General features: G+C 53.3%; 1 protein-coding gene across 1 annotated transcript in view; it reads right to left on the bottom strand.

Annotated features, from left to right (window-relative positions):
• Positions 1–11,496, bottom strand: part of MICALL1 (MICAL-like 1) — a gene marked incomplete at its 5' end in the record, with an annotated part of 13,376 nt that extends 1,880 nt beyond the window's left edge. The window contains 12 exons of the mRNA XM_010288774.1: positions 109–199; positions 553–679; positions 999–1,133; positions 1,618–2,096; positions 2,427–2,815; positions 3,653–3,707; positions 3,897–3,956; positions 4,457–5,037; positions 7,352–7,548; positions 8,235–8,311; positions 9,429–9,570; positions 11,448–11,496. Coding sequence (XP_010287076.1) covers positions 109–199; positions 553–679; positions 999–1,133; positions 1,618–2,096; positions 2,427–2,815; positions 3,653–3,707; positions 3,897–3,956; positions 4,457–5,037; positions 7,352–7,548; positions 8,235–8,311; positions 9,429–9,570; positions 11,448–11,496 — 2,382 coding nt within the window. The remainder of the gene's footprint in view (positions 1–108; positions 200–552; positions 680–998; positions 1,134–1,617; positions 2,097–2,426; positions 2,816–3,652; positions 3,708–3,896; positions 3,957–4,456; positions 5,038–7,351; positions 7,549–8,234; positions 8,312–9,428; positions 9,571–11,447) is intronic.
• Between the last annotated feature and the right edge of the window lie 6,549 nt (positions 11,497–18,045).

Genomic DNA, 18,045 nt, shown 5'->3' on the forward strand with positions numbered 1-18,045 from the left:
GCAAGGAGGCCGTGTCAGGCTCTCCACTAGAAGCACAATTTCAGGAGGGCTGTGACAGGGCTCCCCACACGAGCATCAGTGCCTCCCCACATGCGCGCACACACTTACATGTAGATGAGCTCTGATTCGTGGCGCACCAGCATGTGCTTCTCATGGATGAGTTTGAACCAGTCCACCAGCAGGCTGTCCTCAGGGCTGTCTGCCAAGCGAAGGGACAATTCAAAGCCATCCCCAGCCCTGCAGGATCCCATCACTTTGCAGCAGGATGGGCTCTGCCACGCCAGGAGAGCAGCACTGGGTTAGAGCCAACCTGACCTCAGCCTGTTCCCGAGCCCCAGAGAGACCTTATCTCTTCTCCCACGTTTCCATTCTAGGGACATCTCTGTGTCCATGGTATGGCTGTGACCGTCCTTGGAGTCCAGCACAGCCCCCTGTGCTCTTCCAACCCCAGCATCAGCAGGGAGGAAGTCACCACTGCGATCTCCTTGGCTAAACACAGGGCAGCCCTAGGGTCCCGTCCTGCCCCACATCCACAGAGCCCATCCCACATACCATTCTCAGCACTGCGAAGTTTTTCCTCCAAGGCCACGCCACGGTGCTCCAGCTGGTCCAGCTGGTGCTCAATGGCATCCATCTCCCCATAGATGTCTTCCTCGGGAATGTACTGATCTGTCTGCACCTGCCAAACCACACGGCAGAGACTTCCATTACCATCAACCCCCGGTTTCCAGGGGTAACCCTGAGGCTGGTCAACACTAGCGGAGGCACGGGACAACAGAATGCTTCACCTAAGTGTGGACCTGAAATCCCCACCCCACTCTGGAGCAAAGGGAGACCATGGTGCTGCCACCAACTGTGTCTAGCCTAGACACCATCCTCCCCAGCCACAGCCCTCTACTGCAACCCCTACCCAAACATGCATCAGCGGGGTGCAGCTATAGCCCTGGGGGATAGTGCAGACCTGGCTTTTGCCCCCCTGCTCCCGAGGGCCCTTTTACCTTGCGTTTGATCAGTGGGAAGCCATGTCCCGGTGCAGGAGGACGCACTGGCTTAGAGCCCTTGGGAGGTTTCTTTGCGGAGGGAGAGGCAGCAGGTGATGGCTTCCGGTTGAAGGGGTTCTCTTTACAGGAAGACTGGAGCGGGGGGGACAAAAGGAGATACATGAGGGTCTGGGAAAGGGAAGGGATATAGCATCCCAACAGCTGGGACTGAGCAGACAGGGCAGCCCTAGGGTTCATCCTGCCTCACATCCTCCTAGAAGAACATAGCACTGATCTCCACCAGCAGCCTAGCCATGGGGCAAAAAACAGCTCTGCTCCTGTTTGGCATAAGTTCCCCAGCCTCATCTCTAACAAGCATGCTAAATTATTTTCCTTCATGGTTCCCTTCCTATTTTCTCTGAGCACAAGATATCCCGCCTCTTCTCTAGCATGTGGGGCAGGCAGAGTATAAGCAGAGCCATGATTTAACGAGCACGTGCCTAAGTCTTGCTTTCAGGGGGTAACACACCAAACCTGCCTAAGTTGCAAGCCTGGACTCATGAACCCCACTGTGACCAAGTGATGGATGGGGAAGAAAAGCCCCCTGATCGGGATGGGTGGAAGGTCACCATCTCACCTTCAGCTGTGGCTTGGGCGAGGAGGGGGTCTTAGGGCTCCCAGCACCCCCATCTGAAGCCAAGAGGATGGGTGTAGGGCTAGCCCCAGCAGGAGGCTTGGGGGGCAGCCGGCTGGGGCTGGTCTTTAAGCTGCCAGCGGAGACGCTCCTGCTGGCATGTGGGGTGCTTGACTGTGTCTCTCCGCTGAAGCTGGCCAGCTCGCTGGAGGAGGAGAAGGAGGAGTTGGTGGAGAGGCTGGCTGGGGCAGCAGGGCTTTCGCTGGAAGAGATGCTGGCCAGTGGCGTGTCAGTGCTAGAGGTCTTGGTGGCCGTCGGCATGTGGACAGTGGGCTCAGAGGAGCTTTTGGGCACCAAGGCCTCGTCAGCATCACCCAGCACCTTCGCTGAACTCTCAGAGTTGATGCTCTCGAGGCTGAGGGCTGGAGATGGGGTGGAGGACGATGGCTCGGAGTGTGACAGCCTGGAGATGGGGTGGTGGGCTGCAAAGCAAAAGGAGAGCTCAGGGAGGAAGGGGGGGAAGCCAGGAGAAAAGGGGAGAGTGGTATGTACTGGGGGCAGTCATGAGTACAAAGGGAATCAGTGTCTGTCCTCAGAGAGGACAGATGGGACCCTCCAGAGAAAAGGTCTTGCCTGCCAGTGCTGTGCTCCAGTGGGTAGAGAGGACGTGACTAACACAAGTCCCAGCACAACCATCACCACGTGAAGGCCTGGACAGCCAGGATGATGCAGAGGCACCCTGGGAAGGGGGAGCCACCAAGGGGCTGCACAGGAGTCACGGAGGAGGAATAAGGGGGTGGGGGGAAGCTCACCTAGTGGGGAAGCACTGGGAGCTCGCGGAGCTGGCCGCTTCTTCATCTTTGGACTGCTGGTAGGAGTGATGCCATACCAGGGGTGGAGAGGCTTGGCAGCAGTCTCGCTCTGCTCCTGCTCAGGTGTGCTCTTTTGGACAGCAGCGCTCTCCTCTTCCTCCTCCTCATCCTCCTCCTCGAAGGGGTTGTATGGTTTGGGCTCTGTGGCGTCAGATCTGCTCTCCTCACTCCTGGCTTTCCCCACCTCCTCCCCATCCTCCTCTTCTGAAGTCTTGCTCAGAGTCTCATGGCTGCTGCCTGGGGGTGGAGGGGGAGCTGGCTTCTTCTTGGGCTCTGCTTGCACTAAGGCCATCCACGGTGGGTCCTTGGCTCTCGCAGCAGCTCCAGCACTGGGAGAAGAGAGAGAGAGAGATAGAAGTGGCCGGAAGCAGAGACAAGCCAGGAGGGTGAGGCACAGGAGAGGAACTTAGCCCTCAGGGAAAAGGATGGATGGAGCAGGACATCTCCCATACAGAAGCAGCTTTCTCATCCAAGGGAGGCTCTAGTCTTCCCCAGACACAGAGTGTCTTGTTCTCTGTGGGCAAACCTACAAGCCTGAGGGAAGCACAGCCTGCCTGGCTCGCCCGCATTTTGGTTTCTGAATATTACAGCCTGCTAAGCAATGGTAAAGGCTGAGCTTTATGGGCACAGCTGTTCTTCCCTCCCCAACACCATTCCTACAACCAGCTCTGCTCCCCAGGCTGTGCATGGAGGGGGAGTCAAGACCAGATAACTGCCCTCTGTGGTCACGCTCCATTCCTACACTTCAGAGGACTGTCTGTCGCCTTCAGAGCGTCCCAGGGACTGACCCCTCCTCATTAACTCCTGCGGTGGAAATCCCCTGCTCCTCTGGAGGCACAGCCCACAGCCAGCCTGCACCACGGCTCAGTGAATCACTGCTCACCAGGAAAGCAGCCGTCACTTGCCGCATGCACCCGCTCCGTGGCTGTTGCGAACACGGAGTGCTCGTGCAACCTCTCTGTCCCAAGAGCAGGCAAGAATGAACCAATGCCAGTGGGCTCCTGGGTAAGAGCCCGGGACATGTAAAGGTTGCAGCCAGGCACTCACAACATCCCTGCACTGGACCTTTCCCAGGACAAACACTCCACAAGGCAGACAAGTGTCCCCTTCTCATCACCCACAAGTAGGGCCATCTCAGAAGGCACTTGGCAGCCTGCATGTGCCACAGAAACATCTTTCTGAAGCCCCCAAACTCTTTACAAACCCCAAGAGACAAAGACCCTGGGAGATATGGACCAACACTGTCAGCCTGACTGTACTGGCACCCATCAGGGAAGGGACCTGATTATAGGCTACACCCTCCTAAGAGCAGGGGCTGATGGAGGCAGGAGAGGAGACCACAGCTGAGCCATCCCCACAGCCCTGCCTTGCTATGGGGTTTGCAGGTGACCTGTGAACAGAAGGACGTACCGATCAGAGGAGCAGGGTCTCCCTCGGGGTTTTGGGACAGGGGGGCTGGGTTCAGGTACCCTACCTAGAAAGACACAGGGTCAGACTGTCACAACACCAAAGGACATGAAGAAAGAGGTTAAATCAACACGAGACACCTCTTACACATCTCCCTGCAGAAGGCTGGCTGTTCCCACTCCCTGAAGACCTCATGGCATTTCTCCCACAGTCAGTCAACCCCAAAATTCCCCCTTGCCTTTTTCTCCCCACCCACCTCTGAAGCTACACCTGGAGAACTGACCTGCCCCACTGTTCCCACACCTGTGAACTGCTCTAGCACAGCCACCTTTCTGCCACACTGGCAGCACCCCCCTGAGAGCTCCAGAGAAATAAATACAAGGCAGCAGGCTCCCCGCTATGGGAATGGCTGGCAACCGAAGGCTTGGTGTCTGAGTCTGAGATTTATTCGGTACAGAAGGCTGTCAGGCTGCAGAGAAGGAGCAAAACTAATCCAACCTGCAGCCGACCATCTTGGCTACTGCAGAGGCAGATGGTAACCCCTGCCACCACTGTGCTCTTACCATTCACCATGCCAGGCCCACACTCGCTGCCCTCACCCTGGGGGATGGACCTGGGCCGGGGGACAGGGTGAGAGGTCGGAAGGGAGAGTGCTGACGCATCGGTGGCCCTCCTTGGGGCAGGGGTGGGCCGCGTGTCTCTCAGCCGTCTGTCCAGTGAGCTGGCTTTGTCCTGGGTGAGCACCGTGGGCTTGCTGGGAAGGGGAGGTCTGGGGGGAGTTTGGGAGACGGGCACCCCGCTGCCTGCGTGGGCAAGGGGCACCGCTGTCTCTGCTTTGCCGGGCATGCTGTCTTTCTCCGCTGGGCTGGCTGACCCCTCTGCAGGCGTATGGGTCTCTGCTGTGCTCTCCAGGGAGTCACTGTCATCCTTCCCCACCTCCGCTCCTGCGGGGAGAGTGTCCTCACCCACGCTGCCAGCCCCAGTTTCAGTTCTTAGCTCTGGCGACCGTCGGTCTGGGCTGGGCCTCCTCTCCGCCTTTCCGCTCACAGCCAATTTACCACGATGCTGCGTGCAGACGAAAGTCCCTGCCTCTGACCCGGGCTTGTATGACCCCGGGAGCAGTGTACTGGAGCATTCCTTACACCTGCCAACAAGAAGAGAGTGCCCCGTGAGATGGGGATGCCATCCCATCCTCAGGAAAGACAACACACCAGGGAGATCATTGCAGGGCCATGGAGTTAGTTGCCACCCCTGCTACTAAATCCTAGCGTGGTCATGGGGAAGTCATTCAAGAAAGGAGAGGAACAGAGAAATGCCACCATGCCACTGTGTGAACCCACAGGGAGTTCACAATTCAAATATTGCACGCATTTGGGTTCCTCCTTCAATGCAGAAAGGTTTTAATAGATGTGGAAGGGCAACAGCTGATATTGGAATACAGCATGGTTTCCAGACCTGGAAAACTAGAAACCCACAGTTTTCCTGGAAAAGATGCAGCTAGTGGGGGATAGGAGAGGGCTACAAGATCACAGGCAGCCCTGGGAGGGCGAAAGGGATCAACCATTCACAGACATGAAACAGGGAGTGTCAACTGGAATTAGGGAGCTGCTGGTTCAGAACTGGCACAGGGAGGCTATGGGCTGCCCTGTGGGAGCCAAGGGTAGGTTAAAGAACCATCAGACGCATTTGTATGGGAAAAAAATAAAACAAAAAAACACCAAACACCGAGTATTAAATAAAATGATACTGCTTCCAACACAGGAAATCCCTGCGCTGGGGACTTGAAGAGTACACAAGAGAAGCAACATACATGCCTAGCCCAGTTTCACACTTGCCCTCGCTGGTGCCAACCATGGCCACCGCCAGGACATTTGGCTGGGAGCACCAGGGAATGACGCAGTAGTGCTGTTCTTACATTCACTCTGCCTTGCCTGTTGAAACTGAGCTAATAGCTTTCCTGTCCTTCACTGTCTGCCACATCTCTTTGGATCATCCACTCCTTCCACACTGAGCCTTTGAATCCTCCCTAATGAAGCCCTCCAGGCACAAGCGTAATACGCAGCATTGGCAACCAAGTCAGCCCTTTTCCACCTGGGAAGGGAGGAGAATAGCATACATGAAAGAGAGCTGAGGGCAAGGGGCCGATCAAGCACTCCCATGAAAACCAAGCTTGTTTCTTCTTGTCTGAATACCTGGCGCTCCCAGCAGCTGGCTGCCCTACACTGCAAGCAGATAGTTTTGGTGAGGAATTCTGCTCTGGGTGTCCAGTTGCCTGGGATTTCCTTTGAAATGTAGAGCAGAAGCATGAGGACATAGGGGCTCTAGAAAGAAGGGGTATCATGAAATGAGAGGTGGCAAGTTTGGACAAGGGGAGAAAGAGGTTTGTTTTGGTTTTATCTCCGTCAACCCACAGAAAACACTGCCACAGGACATTCTTGACCAAGCACCCATGAATTAGCAGGGGGAAAAAAAACCAAAAAAGACAAGGAAAGCATAAGGAGGCAAAACACTCAGGATGAAATTACAGGGATTTCACTGCTCAGTCTGAAGGGCCATGAGCTGTGCCAAGGCAGACACAGCATGTCTCCTATTCCTGGCCTGTGAGCAATGCTGCACCTGCACCCCAAAGCACCTGTTTTTGCCTCAGCTGCAGATGGGAAGCTTGATGGGCCCCAGTGCAGCTCCCTTCCTGCAATGCTGTTTCTATGACACATCCTCTGCTGGCTTAGGCAGGAATTGTTTATACAGGTGAGTGAGACCTCCCATATTTTCCCAGTGGCTCAACATTTCTGTCCTCAAATGCCAGCTGCCCACTTGCCAGCTCTTGTCCTGTGGCTCACAGGAGAGATCTCATCCCTTCATCAGAGCAGGGAAAGCAAAGTGAAATGACTTCACAGGTGCTGCAGGTAAGGACCTGCACCCAGGGAGTAACCACAGAGCTGCTGACGTCTAATCCCTCATTCCTCAGTTTGGCAACAGTCTGCACCTCTCCACATGCCCTCCTGAGAGCTCAGCACCACATCAGGCAGGGTGGGAGCCTGTATATCCACTTGAGGATGTGGAATGTAGGTGGAAGGACGTCTGTGGGATGATGTCCTGGCTTAGACTTCATCAGAAGATGGTGTTGGGGGTTCTGGGTAGGCAGGTGGTAAAGAGGCAGAGTATCCTGGTTTATGGAGGTGGGAAAAGAAAAAGGGGCTGGGATCCCAAGTCAGTGGACTGGGAAAGCACAAGAGAGCAGGTTAGGCAGGGAGCAGGGGAGGCAGGCAGCACAGGTCTGTACACAAGGGGCTGGTCAGACCCCTGGGACGGGGCAGGCAAACAGACCCTCTTCAGTACCATTTCAGGCACTGTGTTGCCCAAGGACAAGGACACATGAAGGCAGGGTGCAGCTGCCTGCAAACCTCCAGCTTGCCCGGGGAGAGCAGCTGCGCCAACCAGGCCTGGCCGTGACATACCTGAAGCACTGGCGGTGGTAGAGCTTGCCCTCGGCCAGGTAGCGCTGGACCAGATGGACGTGCTGCTGGCAGGCCGCACAGGTACTGCTGAGCGTGGTGCGCTGGGACTGCTCTGCTGGGTCCGAGGGGGCATCGTCCTGAGACACAAAGCATGGGGAGCTCAGGACATGCGCCACAAGCCACTCCCCAGCCCACGGCTCCTCCAGAGCAGCTGTTCCCCATGCAAGGTCCACAGCTGAGTGCTTATGGCACAGCTCAGGGGCTGACCTCAGGGTCCAACAATGCACAGAACAGCTGCCTCCGAGTCCAGGCACAGGCAGGCTGCCTCTTCCCAAATTAGAGGGGGCCACTCCAAAAAGTGCCTTGCCCCTATCTAGAGGCAAGGCTGAAATGCTGTGGAAGGGACTCATCTAAATCCCGTGCAGCGGGGATCTGCAAGGGGAACCTCCTCTATTTGGAAAATGTGCCATCCCAGACATTCACTAAAACTTGAAATAAAGGGCCAAGAAAGAAAAAGGCATCTTTTCTGCTCTTCTACTCCCACATTACTGCTCCTTCATCATCTACAGAGGTATCCTCCCCTAGGAAGGAGGGTGTTTGTGCCCTGGGTGGCTCAAGGAACCACCAGTCTCTTGCCTGCCATGGACATATTTCAGTCCACAGACTTGTAGAGAGAAACGACTCTCAGCTGGGTCCCCCAAGGCACCAAAATGCCAAACACCTCTCCTACCCCAAAACACATAGTTAGCCCGCTGTACGGATGCATTCTGCTGTGACGGGCTCTCTCCTGTCTCCTCACCTGCAGCACAGGGAGGACCTCTGCCTATGGCTGGCTTCGAATCAAGAAATTAGGTACCTGTGGTGCCAGGGGACTCTCGACCACAGCCACGGGCTTCTTGTGGGACAGCAGAGGAGGCGAGGAGGCAGCAGCTGGGCGCTTCATAGGCGGAGGGACTCTGGCTGGAGACAGAAGGCAAGGAGGGTCAGGCACCAAGAGGGTGACTCACGCCACCCATGTGAGCAAAGGGGCGGGGAGGGGAAAAAAATCATCCAGCCTTGTGACACAGAATGGGACTTGCCACTCCCAACACTTCAGTGCCTATTTTAGTGGGACAAAACAAACACAATCTAATAATGGGTCAGCTGCGAGGCTGCCAGAGAGCCTAGTCCTGCTGTGAATCCCCTTCCATGGCTCAGGGACCCCAGCCTCTCACTGTGATTTGATTTACTCATCAAATGCTGCTTGACTTCCTTGCAACCAACTCCCTAAGCAATGCTTAAAGCCCAGAGCACCCCGAGTAGCTGCTGATGTATTGTTGCAACACGCTAGGCTCCAGGGCTTCCAGGCTGTCAACAGGTCTGCAAAGCATCCCTTGTCCGTCAGGGCTGGCACTCACACACCAGTCCCCAGCAGGAGTGCTTGGCTGGGCAGTCAGCATCCCTAGAGAAGCATAGGCACATGGAAGAGATTTAGCTGACATTGTGGCTAAAGAGTGGAGCAGAGGAGACCTGGAGCCCTCGTCTCCACCCAGGAAGGATGCCCTGAAAGAGCTGTCTCAGAGCAGCACTCAGCCCAGGTCGCAGTTGCAAGGACAGATGAGCTGATTTGAGACACTTCACCCTGGACCCCCTCCCTCTGTCCTCCGGTTGCTTTACACTTAACCATTGTGACAAAAATTAACTACTGTAGGCGTATTGCCTAGCTAGCTTTCTCCCATGTTAGTGGGTTAAAGCAGATCACAAAGGGGTCTGATGAGCACCAGGGGTGGCCCAACCCAAGTGGCAGGGATGCAGCGTCGAGGGAGGAGAAACAAGGCGTTCCTCTTTCTGCAGCCTGAGCTGTTCCATCACTCCCCACCTCTTGTGAAACCTCACCCTACTCCACTCCCTGTTCCAGGTCTTCCTCACCCACACCAGCAAGATCCAGGAGAGGCAGGTACTACCTGCTCCTCTCCCCTTCCCCACAAACACACACAGCTCCCATTTGCCATAGGAAGGTGGAAGCACAAGGTACCACTGGGTTTCCAGTACTCAAGTAAGGGCAAACTGGAAGCCAGAGGGTTGGGAGGACACTCACCTTGGTTGGGGTTGTTGAAATGGTTGTAATACTGAGACACGTACGTCATGATGCTTAGGCAGTCAGGGACTTTCATGGAGACCATGTCATTGGGATCTAACAGGGCTGGGATGCCCAGCTCCCGCTCTGCCAATTCAAAGGCCTGCAGGGACAGCAGAGAGAGATGGTAAGGAGAGAAAACTGATGCTCTCTGAAAAATAAGAGAAATAAAGGTGGAAAGGACCTGGGGGAGGTTAAGTAGTTAAGAAGGTTAAGCCTATGGCATCCCTGACAGACAGAGGCTCCCAGACGTGCCACTTCACTGGAAAGGTGGCATCAGACGCAAGGGAACAAGTTGCTGCAGCTGCCCTTTCCTCAAAGTCATTTCAGCTGCCTGCGCCCCAGCAGCTCCCACCTGAGTGGTCTTGGCATTTAGCTGCTGCACTGGGACAGAGAGGGTAACTCTCAGGAAGTCTCAGTTTTCACTGGAAAAAAAAAACCAACAGTGTTTTTTCAACCCGTGAAACGGGCACACGACCCGTGTCTTCATGCAAGAACCCGGCAGAGAGTTGGCACCGTGAAGGGCCAAGGGCTGGAAGATAATTCCAGTGATGCAGCCAAACACCAGCTTTATTGAGCAGTGGCTCTGGCAACCCTAAATGCTCACCCCACAGAAACACTGACCCTACCTATCCTTTCACGCTCTGAGGTGTCATGTCGACCCCTCCTGCCGTTAACATAGCCATCTCTGCTCAACAGCCAGCAGCCTGCCATGCACAAGCCACTTCAGTGCTTTTCTGTGTCTCAGCGAGCAGAAATGACAAGGACATTGTGATAAGAAGCACAAAGCTCCTATGATTGCATACAGAACTACTTGAAAGGAAGGAGTGAAGGAAGAAAATAGCTGTTTGAGAGCTTCCCACTTAGTGGTGTATGTGGATTACTGGCTATACACCGGCCATCCCGCTGTTGTGCCACTGGCAGCGTACCCACAATGATGTCTGAGGGAGAAGGGATGCAAGATTGCAGCAGGGACTGAAGAGAAAGCGAGTCAGAAGGGGACGGGCACTGAATGGTGAGGTGCTAGGTGCAGGGTGTGGGTAAAGACCAAAGGTGTCTGATCTCTTGGGTACAAGATGCTGTACAGGGTGTGGGATCTAAAGAAAAGGAATGGAGAAATAAATGAAAATGGCTACTTGCAGTAACTGGGGGTGTAAAATGCCCACTGTGGACACCCAGCTCTGCTCAGCCTGACTTTAAGTCAGTTCTCTGGACTGAGCCTTGCTGGTCACAACAGTGCAAGCAGCAGGAACAATAAGAGACCTCAGCTTAGGCAAGAAACCTGTCGTATGGCTCTCGAATGGGAAAAGATAGCTGCTATTTGCTGAAAGGGGCCAACTGGTCTAGGAAAGGGCATGGCCAGGACCCAACTGGAGAGCCCTAATCCCCAAAATCCAAATGACCTAGCTTAACTTGTCTTGGGAAGGTGATGGCCCATGTCTCTCCATGGACTATCAGATGGAGCCTGCAGCAATTAGGTCTTTCTCTCAGAGAAATAACAAGGCTACTGCTGCTCTGTCCAACCCCTAGCCCCTGGTGTTGGCCATCTTCCCATTCTCCACTGCCTCCTTCTGCTGGTGGCTCCAGCTGTCCCAAGCAGGAGGGAAACACTGCAGACCAGCCAAGGTCCATTATGACCTTCCTCTCTGCTTACGTGTGGAGTAAAACTAGCTTCTTGCTTCCATTGCCTGCAAGCCTAGAACAGCTGAGATCAAGATGATGTTGCACCATTTTAACCTTCACCTGAGATGTTGTCTGGGCAACTATCAGGATTACCATCTTATCTTCTCTTCAGTCCAGGCCGGAATCTGATGTTTCAGATTCCCTTCTGTTTCCAGAGAAGCTCCTGCCTGTTACTTACAAACACAGATTTTTCTCACCCCTTCACCACCGTCACAAAGTCCTCCCACACTACATGACCTTCATCAAGTCATTCTGATGTCCTTTATTCCTTTTGTGTACAGAATAATGGGGACTTACCAAGCGGTTATTCTCATAGACATCATCCTTGGAGAGGGAATCAAAGTCTCTGAAATGAGGAAGCACAAAAAAAGCCACATGAGATGCAGAGGAAGAGGGCCCCAATGCCACCACACACAGGTTCTCAGGACAGCCAACCTTCCTGGGGCATTACAACAATCCAACATGTAAGACTAGATAAACAAAACCTTGGCAAACCAGATTTCAGCTTGTAAAGGGACAAGGAAACCAAAGGGAAATTGTAATTAAAAAAAGAAAGCAAGTCCCAGATGGGTGGTGGCCAGGAAATTAAAATGTCATTCTTGTCTCTCATTACCTGCTTGTTCTGCCCTCATGGTTAAAGGCTGCTGAAATACCAGGGCCATGTTGCAATCAGCACCACACAATGCTGCACCAAATGGTGCCCATCACCCCAAACTTGCCCCTCCAAGGCCACCAGCACAACAGCAGGAGGAGGATGGGGAAGCAGATCCCCCACCTTAAGAGAAAGAGTCGCCTGTGCTAGATCTCTTCTTCCTACGAGAGTCCTTAGACAAACCCTCTGGCACCACACCTCAAAGGATCTGAGGTCACTCCAGGATCTGGGGTGACACAGGTGGTTTTGAACTGCACTTCTTTCCTCTCTTGCCCCCCAACACTTGCAGTACACAGCAAACTGTCCTCGGTTGTGTCCAAGGCTGCTTACTGAATGCAAGGCACTCAGAGCACAGAGAAGAACCCCAGCAGTTCCCAACCCAAACATGTTGTGGCATTTCACTTGTGCCCCTGGATCCCTTTGGGGGATTGAATCAGCCTGGCCACAGGGATTGACGAGCTGCCTTCATCAGAGGAGCAGAAGGTTAAAGTGGTTTTCAACAGAGGGGGAGAAATACAGGGAGGAGTTAGTTATACCTTTTGCATGTATGCGTGAGTATAATGCGTGAAAACAGCAGCACGCTAAACCAATTACAGCCCCTTGCTGCGAAGGATCTCAGCTTGGTAGGCAGTAAGTTATCCATGGGACAGCAATGTGCCGTGGTGGCCAAGAGGGCCAATGGTATCCTGGGGTGCATTAAGAAGAGCGTGACCAGCAGGTCGAGAGAGGTTATCCCCTCCCTCTACTCTGCACTGGTGAGGCCTCATCTGGAGTATTGTGTCCAGTTCCGGGCTTCCCAGTTCAGGAGAGACAGGGAACTTTTGGAGAGGGTCCAACGGAGGGCTACGAAGATGGTTAAGGGACTGGAACATCTCTCATATGAGGAAGGGCTGAGAGACCTGGGGCTGTTTAGTCTGGAGAAAAGAAGGCTGAGAGGGGACCTTATCAATGTCTATAAATATCTCAAGGGTGGGTGTCAGGAGGATGGAGCCAGTCCCTTTTCAGTAGTGCCCAGGGATAGGACGAGGGGCAATGGGCACAAACTACAGCATAGGAAGTTCCACCTCGATACGAGGAAAAAATTCTTTACTGTGAGGGTGACGGAGCGCTGGAACAGACTGCCCAGAGAGGTTGTGGAGTCTCCTTCTCTGGAGACCTTCAAAACCCGACTGGACGTGTTCCTGTCCAACTTGCCCTAGGTAATCCTGCCTTGGCAGGGGCGTTGGACTAGATGATCTTCAGAGGTCCCTTCCAACCCCTACCATTCTGTGATTCTGTGATTCAGCTGTGTTAGCAAAAAGAACCCTCATGCAGCAGCTCAGTGTGCCTGGGAGCCGGAGTCACGGAGGAGGAGACAGCCCAGAGAGGTTTAGGGTCAGGCAAAGCCACCAATGGCCCAGAGAGAGGTGCCAAAGCTTGAGAGACCAACCCAGAAAGACAATTCAGATTAGAGGTGGGGAGTGTGTGTCCCCCACCCCAAAGGTGGTGTGCAGGAATCAGGGAAGATGGCAAATCCTCAGCCATGTGCCCACAGAGAGGGGCTGTGGGAGCCTCCCTTCCTCCATCCCCCTTTGGATTTTATTGCCTTTTCCTGTAACATCGACTCAACCCGCCCCAGCACCGCACCATAGGGCAACCGGCCCCTTCCCAAAGCCGCTTGCACGCCTTTCCCGATGCTGCAGAGGAAGTCCGTGATGAGCTCAGGAAGATTCTCCCAGCTGCCTGGGCCACCATAAAATTACACTTCCTCCGTTCAAAAGCAAGAGGCTGCTGGTGCTGTTTCCTCCCAGATAAATGAAACCACAGCTGCTTGCCACTGCGGGAGCAAATGTGGCAGATATGGAGGAGATGGGGCTGGACGTTCAGCTCTGTGTTAAGCACCTTTCTGAAAGCACGTGAAAATCCACACACAGAACTCAGCCTGTTCAAAATACTGCAACTTTTCTCTCTCTACATGCTGGTGAGGAAAGGCTACAGCCACAGCCTTCGCTTTGATGTGAAAACTAGTGTCTTTTTTGTATTTATGATTATTTTCCACTGGGAGATGTTTTTTCCCGTAAGTTTGGGTTGTTTTTTTTTTTTTTGCCTAGAAACCCCTTTAACCTTGCAGTATTTTTTTTTTCTTTCCTTTTAAAGAAAATACCAGCTTGGGAACACAGGAGAAGCGATGACAGCAAAGTTATATATCAACTGCCCTCTAAACATTCATGACCTTCATTTTGAATGCCCTCACTTTCAGGATATGGGAGTGGTGTAGCTGGAAGCTTGAAGACTCCTTGGTGGCCTGGGCTGGGATAGTATTTTTTGACAGACAAATCATAATGTCCATTCCACTCTGTCCCAGCAAACCAAAGCCGTTTTAGTAAACCAAGGCAAAACTGCCTGGGAAAGCAGATGCCAGCAGAGAGGACATGAAGCTCAAGGGGTAACAGGGGAGCTACCATGCAGTGTGGGAACTGAGGATTTTTTCCACTAACATAGGATTGCAGACGCTCAGCTTTTACCCAAGATACTGAAGTCCATCAGTACGACGCCCCAGGCATCACGGTTTACTCAGTTCCTCTCCCCTGCATGTCCCAGCTCCTTCTCTGAACAAGCCAAGCAGGACCACGCTGATCTCCACCACACCCGACATGAGCACTCCCACGTGCCACTCTGCTGTGCAGCATCCCCATGGCTCCAGGTAGGCTCCCTGTACCAACGTGCAAGGAGCACGGCCTCCCAAGCATGGGGGAAAGTCACATCACACACACACACCCCTTTCCTCTCTATACACTGCCTCCTCTGCAGAAAGGCCAGAACTTGCCATCCCGCAGCTCCGTGACATGTGGCTGCATGTCACATTATTTCCTTGCCCTGATCTCAGCAGCCTTTCATCCAGCCCCGCTCAGGCTCCTCTGCTGACAACATACCAGTCCCAGGAACTGGATGTAAGAATAGGCGAGACTCTGGATACCCCAGTTAAACAACTGTCTTGACTCAGCAAACCCCAGCGTCGTAGCATATCCTGGAGTAGTATTTCCATACAAATAACATCCCAAGCGCTTACCTAATTAGAACCATACAGAGCCACTAAGCACTCCGGGGTTTAGGGCAGCTGCCAGAGAGACCACAGCAGACCCAGGGAAGGGGGAAGGGTACGCCATACAGCTAAAACCCGAGCAAATTCCTGGATTCCTCAAACATAAATCATGAGCACTTTTAACGGCAGCACCGCATAATAAGCCCTTCAGCTTTCCAGTCTTGTCAGAGAAATGCAGGCAGTACATGGGAAGGAACAAATGAGATTTGTGATCCTGCCTGTAACCAAACCCATAGCTCTGGGGACACAAAACAGCATTTCTAGCGCACAGCTCTCATCTCCTGTTTTCCTCAAGCCTCTGCCTCTCCCTCGGCACTCGAAAGGCGTGTGCCATGCTCTCTTATTCTTCTCGCCCCTGAATGCCAAGAACCTCCCCTGAGCTCCGGGGAGGCTGCACAGCTTGGGACACTGAAAGATGCTTTCTGCTTTGCTAAGCTGCAGCAAATGCCTTGTAAACACTAATTTCATGCTTCAGATTTCTAGAGCATTGAGCAAACAAACTCATTAATCCCCACAGTCCACTGTCAAGTTGGCCTGGATGCTTCCAGCTTAACTGACAGGGGAAAAGAAAAGATTAAATGTCTTGCCTCGAGATCACACAGCCAGCAACGCAGTCAGAAGCTAAATCTAGGTTTCCCATTTCCCTGACTGGGAAAGAGAGGCAGTGAAACCAAGCGAGGTGTGTACAGTAGCGGAGCTAGAGTCAGGGACTATCATCTTCATGGTTCAACACAAAGGTCCTGCAGGTATGCACCTCATCCTTGGTGGTCAGTTCAAGACATGTTTAGTTGGATTCAGTAGACACTTCCAGGCTACTTCTTTCAAAAAACAAAGAAATCCCCCCAAAATCCTCAAAACCTCTGGTGTTTCCAAGAGCTCTGCAGGAGCTTCTCCAAAGCTCTCCAGGGGAGCATCCCTCTGATGCCACTTGCCTTATCCCAAGGTCACTGTGTTCAAATCAGGGGTCACTTGGAAAACTGTCCTCAGCCTCACTTACACATGCGGCCTTTCACACATACAGTCTCTTCCCCAGTGTGTCACCTACCAGCACAGCAGTGCAACAGGGGTGCATCTGGGCAGAGTCAGGCAACCAGAACAGACAAACAAACAGCCACCTCAGCAGCAAAAGAAAGCCCGGAGGATCAGGGTGCCAGAGCAGCAGTGCTGCACTGGTAGAGAAGGGAGCTCCAGCTCAGCTCTTGTATGGATGTGCCCATTCCTCCCCTCTGCGACCCAAGTGGAAGCCAGCAGGAAGCAAGAAAGCAGTTGAGTACAGATGAACGTCAGCCTTCGGGGAGCAGCGCAGCAGTCTCATGTGGGCCAGGAGAGCCCCGCAGAAGGACCACACAAGGTCAGAAACATACTCGCATATCCCTGCCAAGTCCCATTACCGAGCTGACTGAAAGCACTTCAGAAGAGAATAAGGGAAACTACTTTTCCCCCGCTGTCAGGAGATTTACTGCTCTGATTTGACCTTCCTATTTCCAAATTGGGACAGGCTGAAGAAGCTGGAATCAGATGAAATGATGCTACTCTCCTGACCACCCTCTGAAAATCCTTCTACGACGTTCCATGTCCTTGTAAGGCCTTGGGCTTTGCCTCTATGATACAGCTCGTGCAGCAGAACTGTGAAGCATTTAGTTAGGACATCTGCCAGGAACAGATTTAAGCCCACTGTCTACTTAAGAGCAATGGCTGCTGCTTAATGGGATGGTAAATATGGTTAATGGAAAACCATCAGGTGGTTTTAGTGGTGTTTATCATAAGCTTTTGCTGAACCTCTACTTTTCAGTTCCCAGTTATTGTGCCACTCACACACACACACAAAAAAATAATTCAGAAACACAGTAATTGCAAGTGTTCCTGTCCTTAATTTGCCTCTTCCCCTCCAGCAGCCTTGCAACTTGCGAGCTGGTCAGAGCAAGCCACATCACCCAGGAGCTGCCAGGACACAAGACCACTCAGCTCCCTCAAGACCCAGAGCAATGCAAAGCCACCGTACATCTCGGCGCTCGGTGGTTCCTGAATGCCACGCTAAGGGTTTTGTAGTGGCCACCTCAGGCAGCAGTTCAGTTTCTAGCCTACCTGTTCAGCCTCTGTTTGTAAGAACACGGGCCTGTTTTGCCCTCTCATGGGCACTGCAGCTCCACAGCGGCATCACCGTCAATCCTCTGCCTGCTAGAGAAGGCCTTTTTTGTTGCTGTCATGACAAAAGGTCATCCCAGGGCCAGCTCAGAAAAAGAGGACTTGGTCAATTCAGGCAACCTCAGAGGAAAAACCACCAACCCCGGAGCAGAATGTGACAGGGGACGCAGCACCGGGCTTTGCTGACAGGCAAGGAGTGTGTGCACACCAGAGGCACAGCAAGGTGGGGCAATACCTACCTGCATTGCAAGGGCTACCAAAGATTAGAGCAGATGGAAGGCAGATTCCCAGTGGCGCGGGGGCATGCAGGGTTAGAGCGGCAGCAGGTCAGAGCAGATTCCTTCCAGCAGCTCAGCCAGTTTCTCCAGCCTGACACTGTGCCCCCAAGCAATCCCAAACTCACTGGCTGCCTCTTGAAACTCACATTCCCCCTCAGAGTCACCCTTCGAAAGGAAGGCTGAGGGAGGAAACTCAACTCGAAGACATTTGCCAGGGGAGGCTAGCAAGGCCTGATATTCCTACTGGTATTTGGTATCTTCTACTTTCAGTGCGGCATCCACAGCAAACAATATGGAAGCAAAAGCATGAAGCAACCCAGTCCAGGGTTCTGCGTGTTTCGGAGTGGCTGCCTTTGTCAGCTGGGAATGTCCCTGTGCCAGGTAGGCCTCTGGTGCTCAGGAAGAAAAAAAAATGCCCACCTCTTGCAGAGGCAAAACACCCCCACACCCAGCTCGCAGCATCATGCCTCTTCCTTGACAGGCACCACTCTCAGTTGGGTGTACGGCAGTACCAGAACGCTAGCTCGAGGCCAGACCTAGTCCACCTCCATGCTCTTCTTTGCCTTAAACCACACGACTCCTGCTAACCCTGACCTTGATGTGTCTCCAAGCCCGGGTCAGAAAGTCACTCACTGAAACACAGCATCCTTCATCCTTCACCCCCATACTCAATTATTTCAGAAGGCAACAGAGCTGCTGCCCCACTCTCTGCTCCCAACCCCCTCCACATCCACGCAC

This window comes from Phaethon lepturus, unplaced genomic scaffold (genome assembly GCF_000687285.1).
Source record: "Phaethon lepturus isolate BGI_N335 unplaced genomic scaffold, ASM68728v1 scaffold36126, whole genome shotgun sequence".
Classification (NCBI taxonomy): Eukaryota; Metazoa; Chordata; class Aves; order Phaethontiformes; family Phaethontidae; genus Phaethon; species Phaethon lepturus.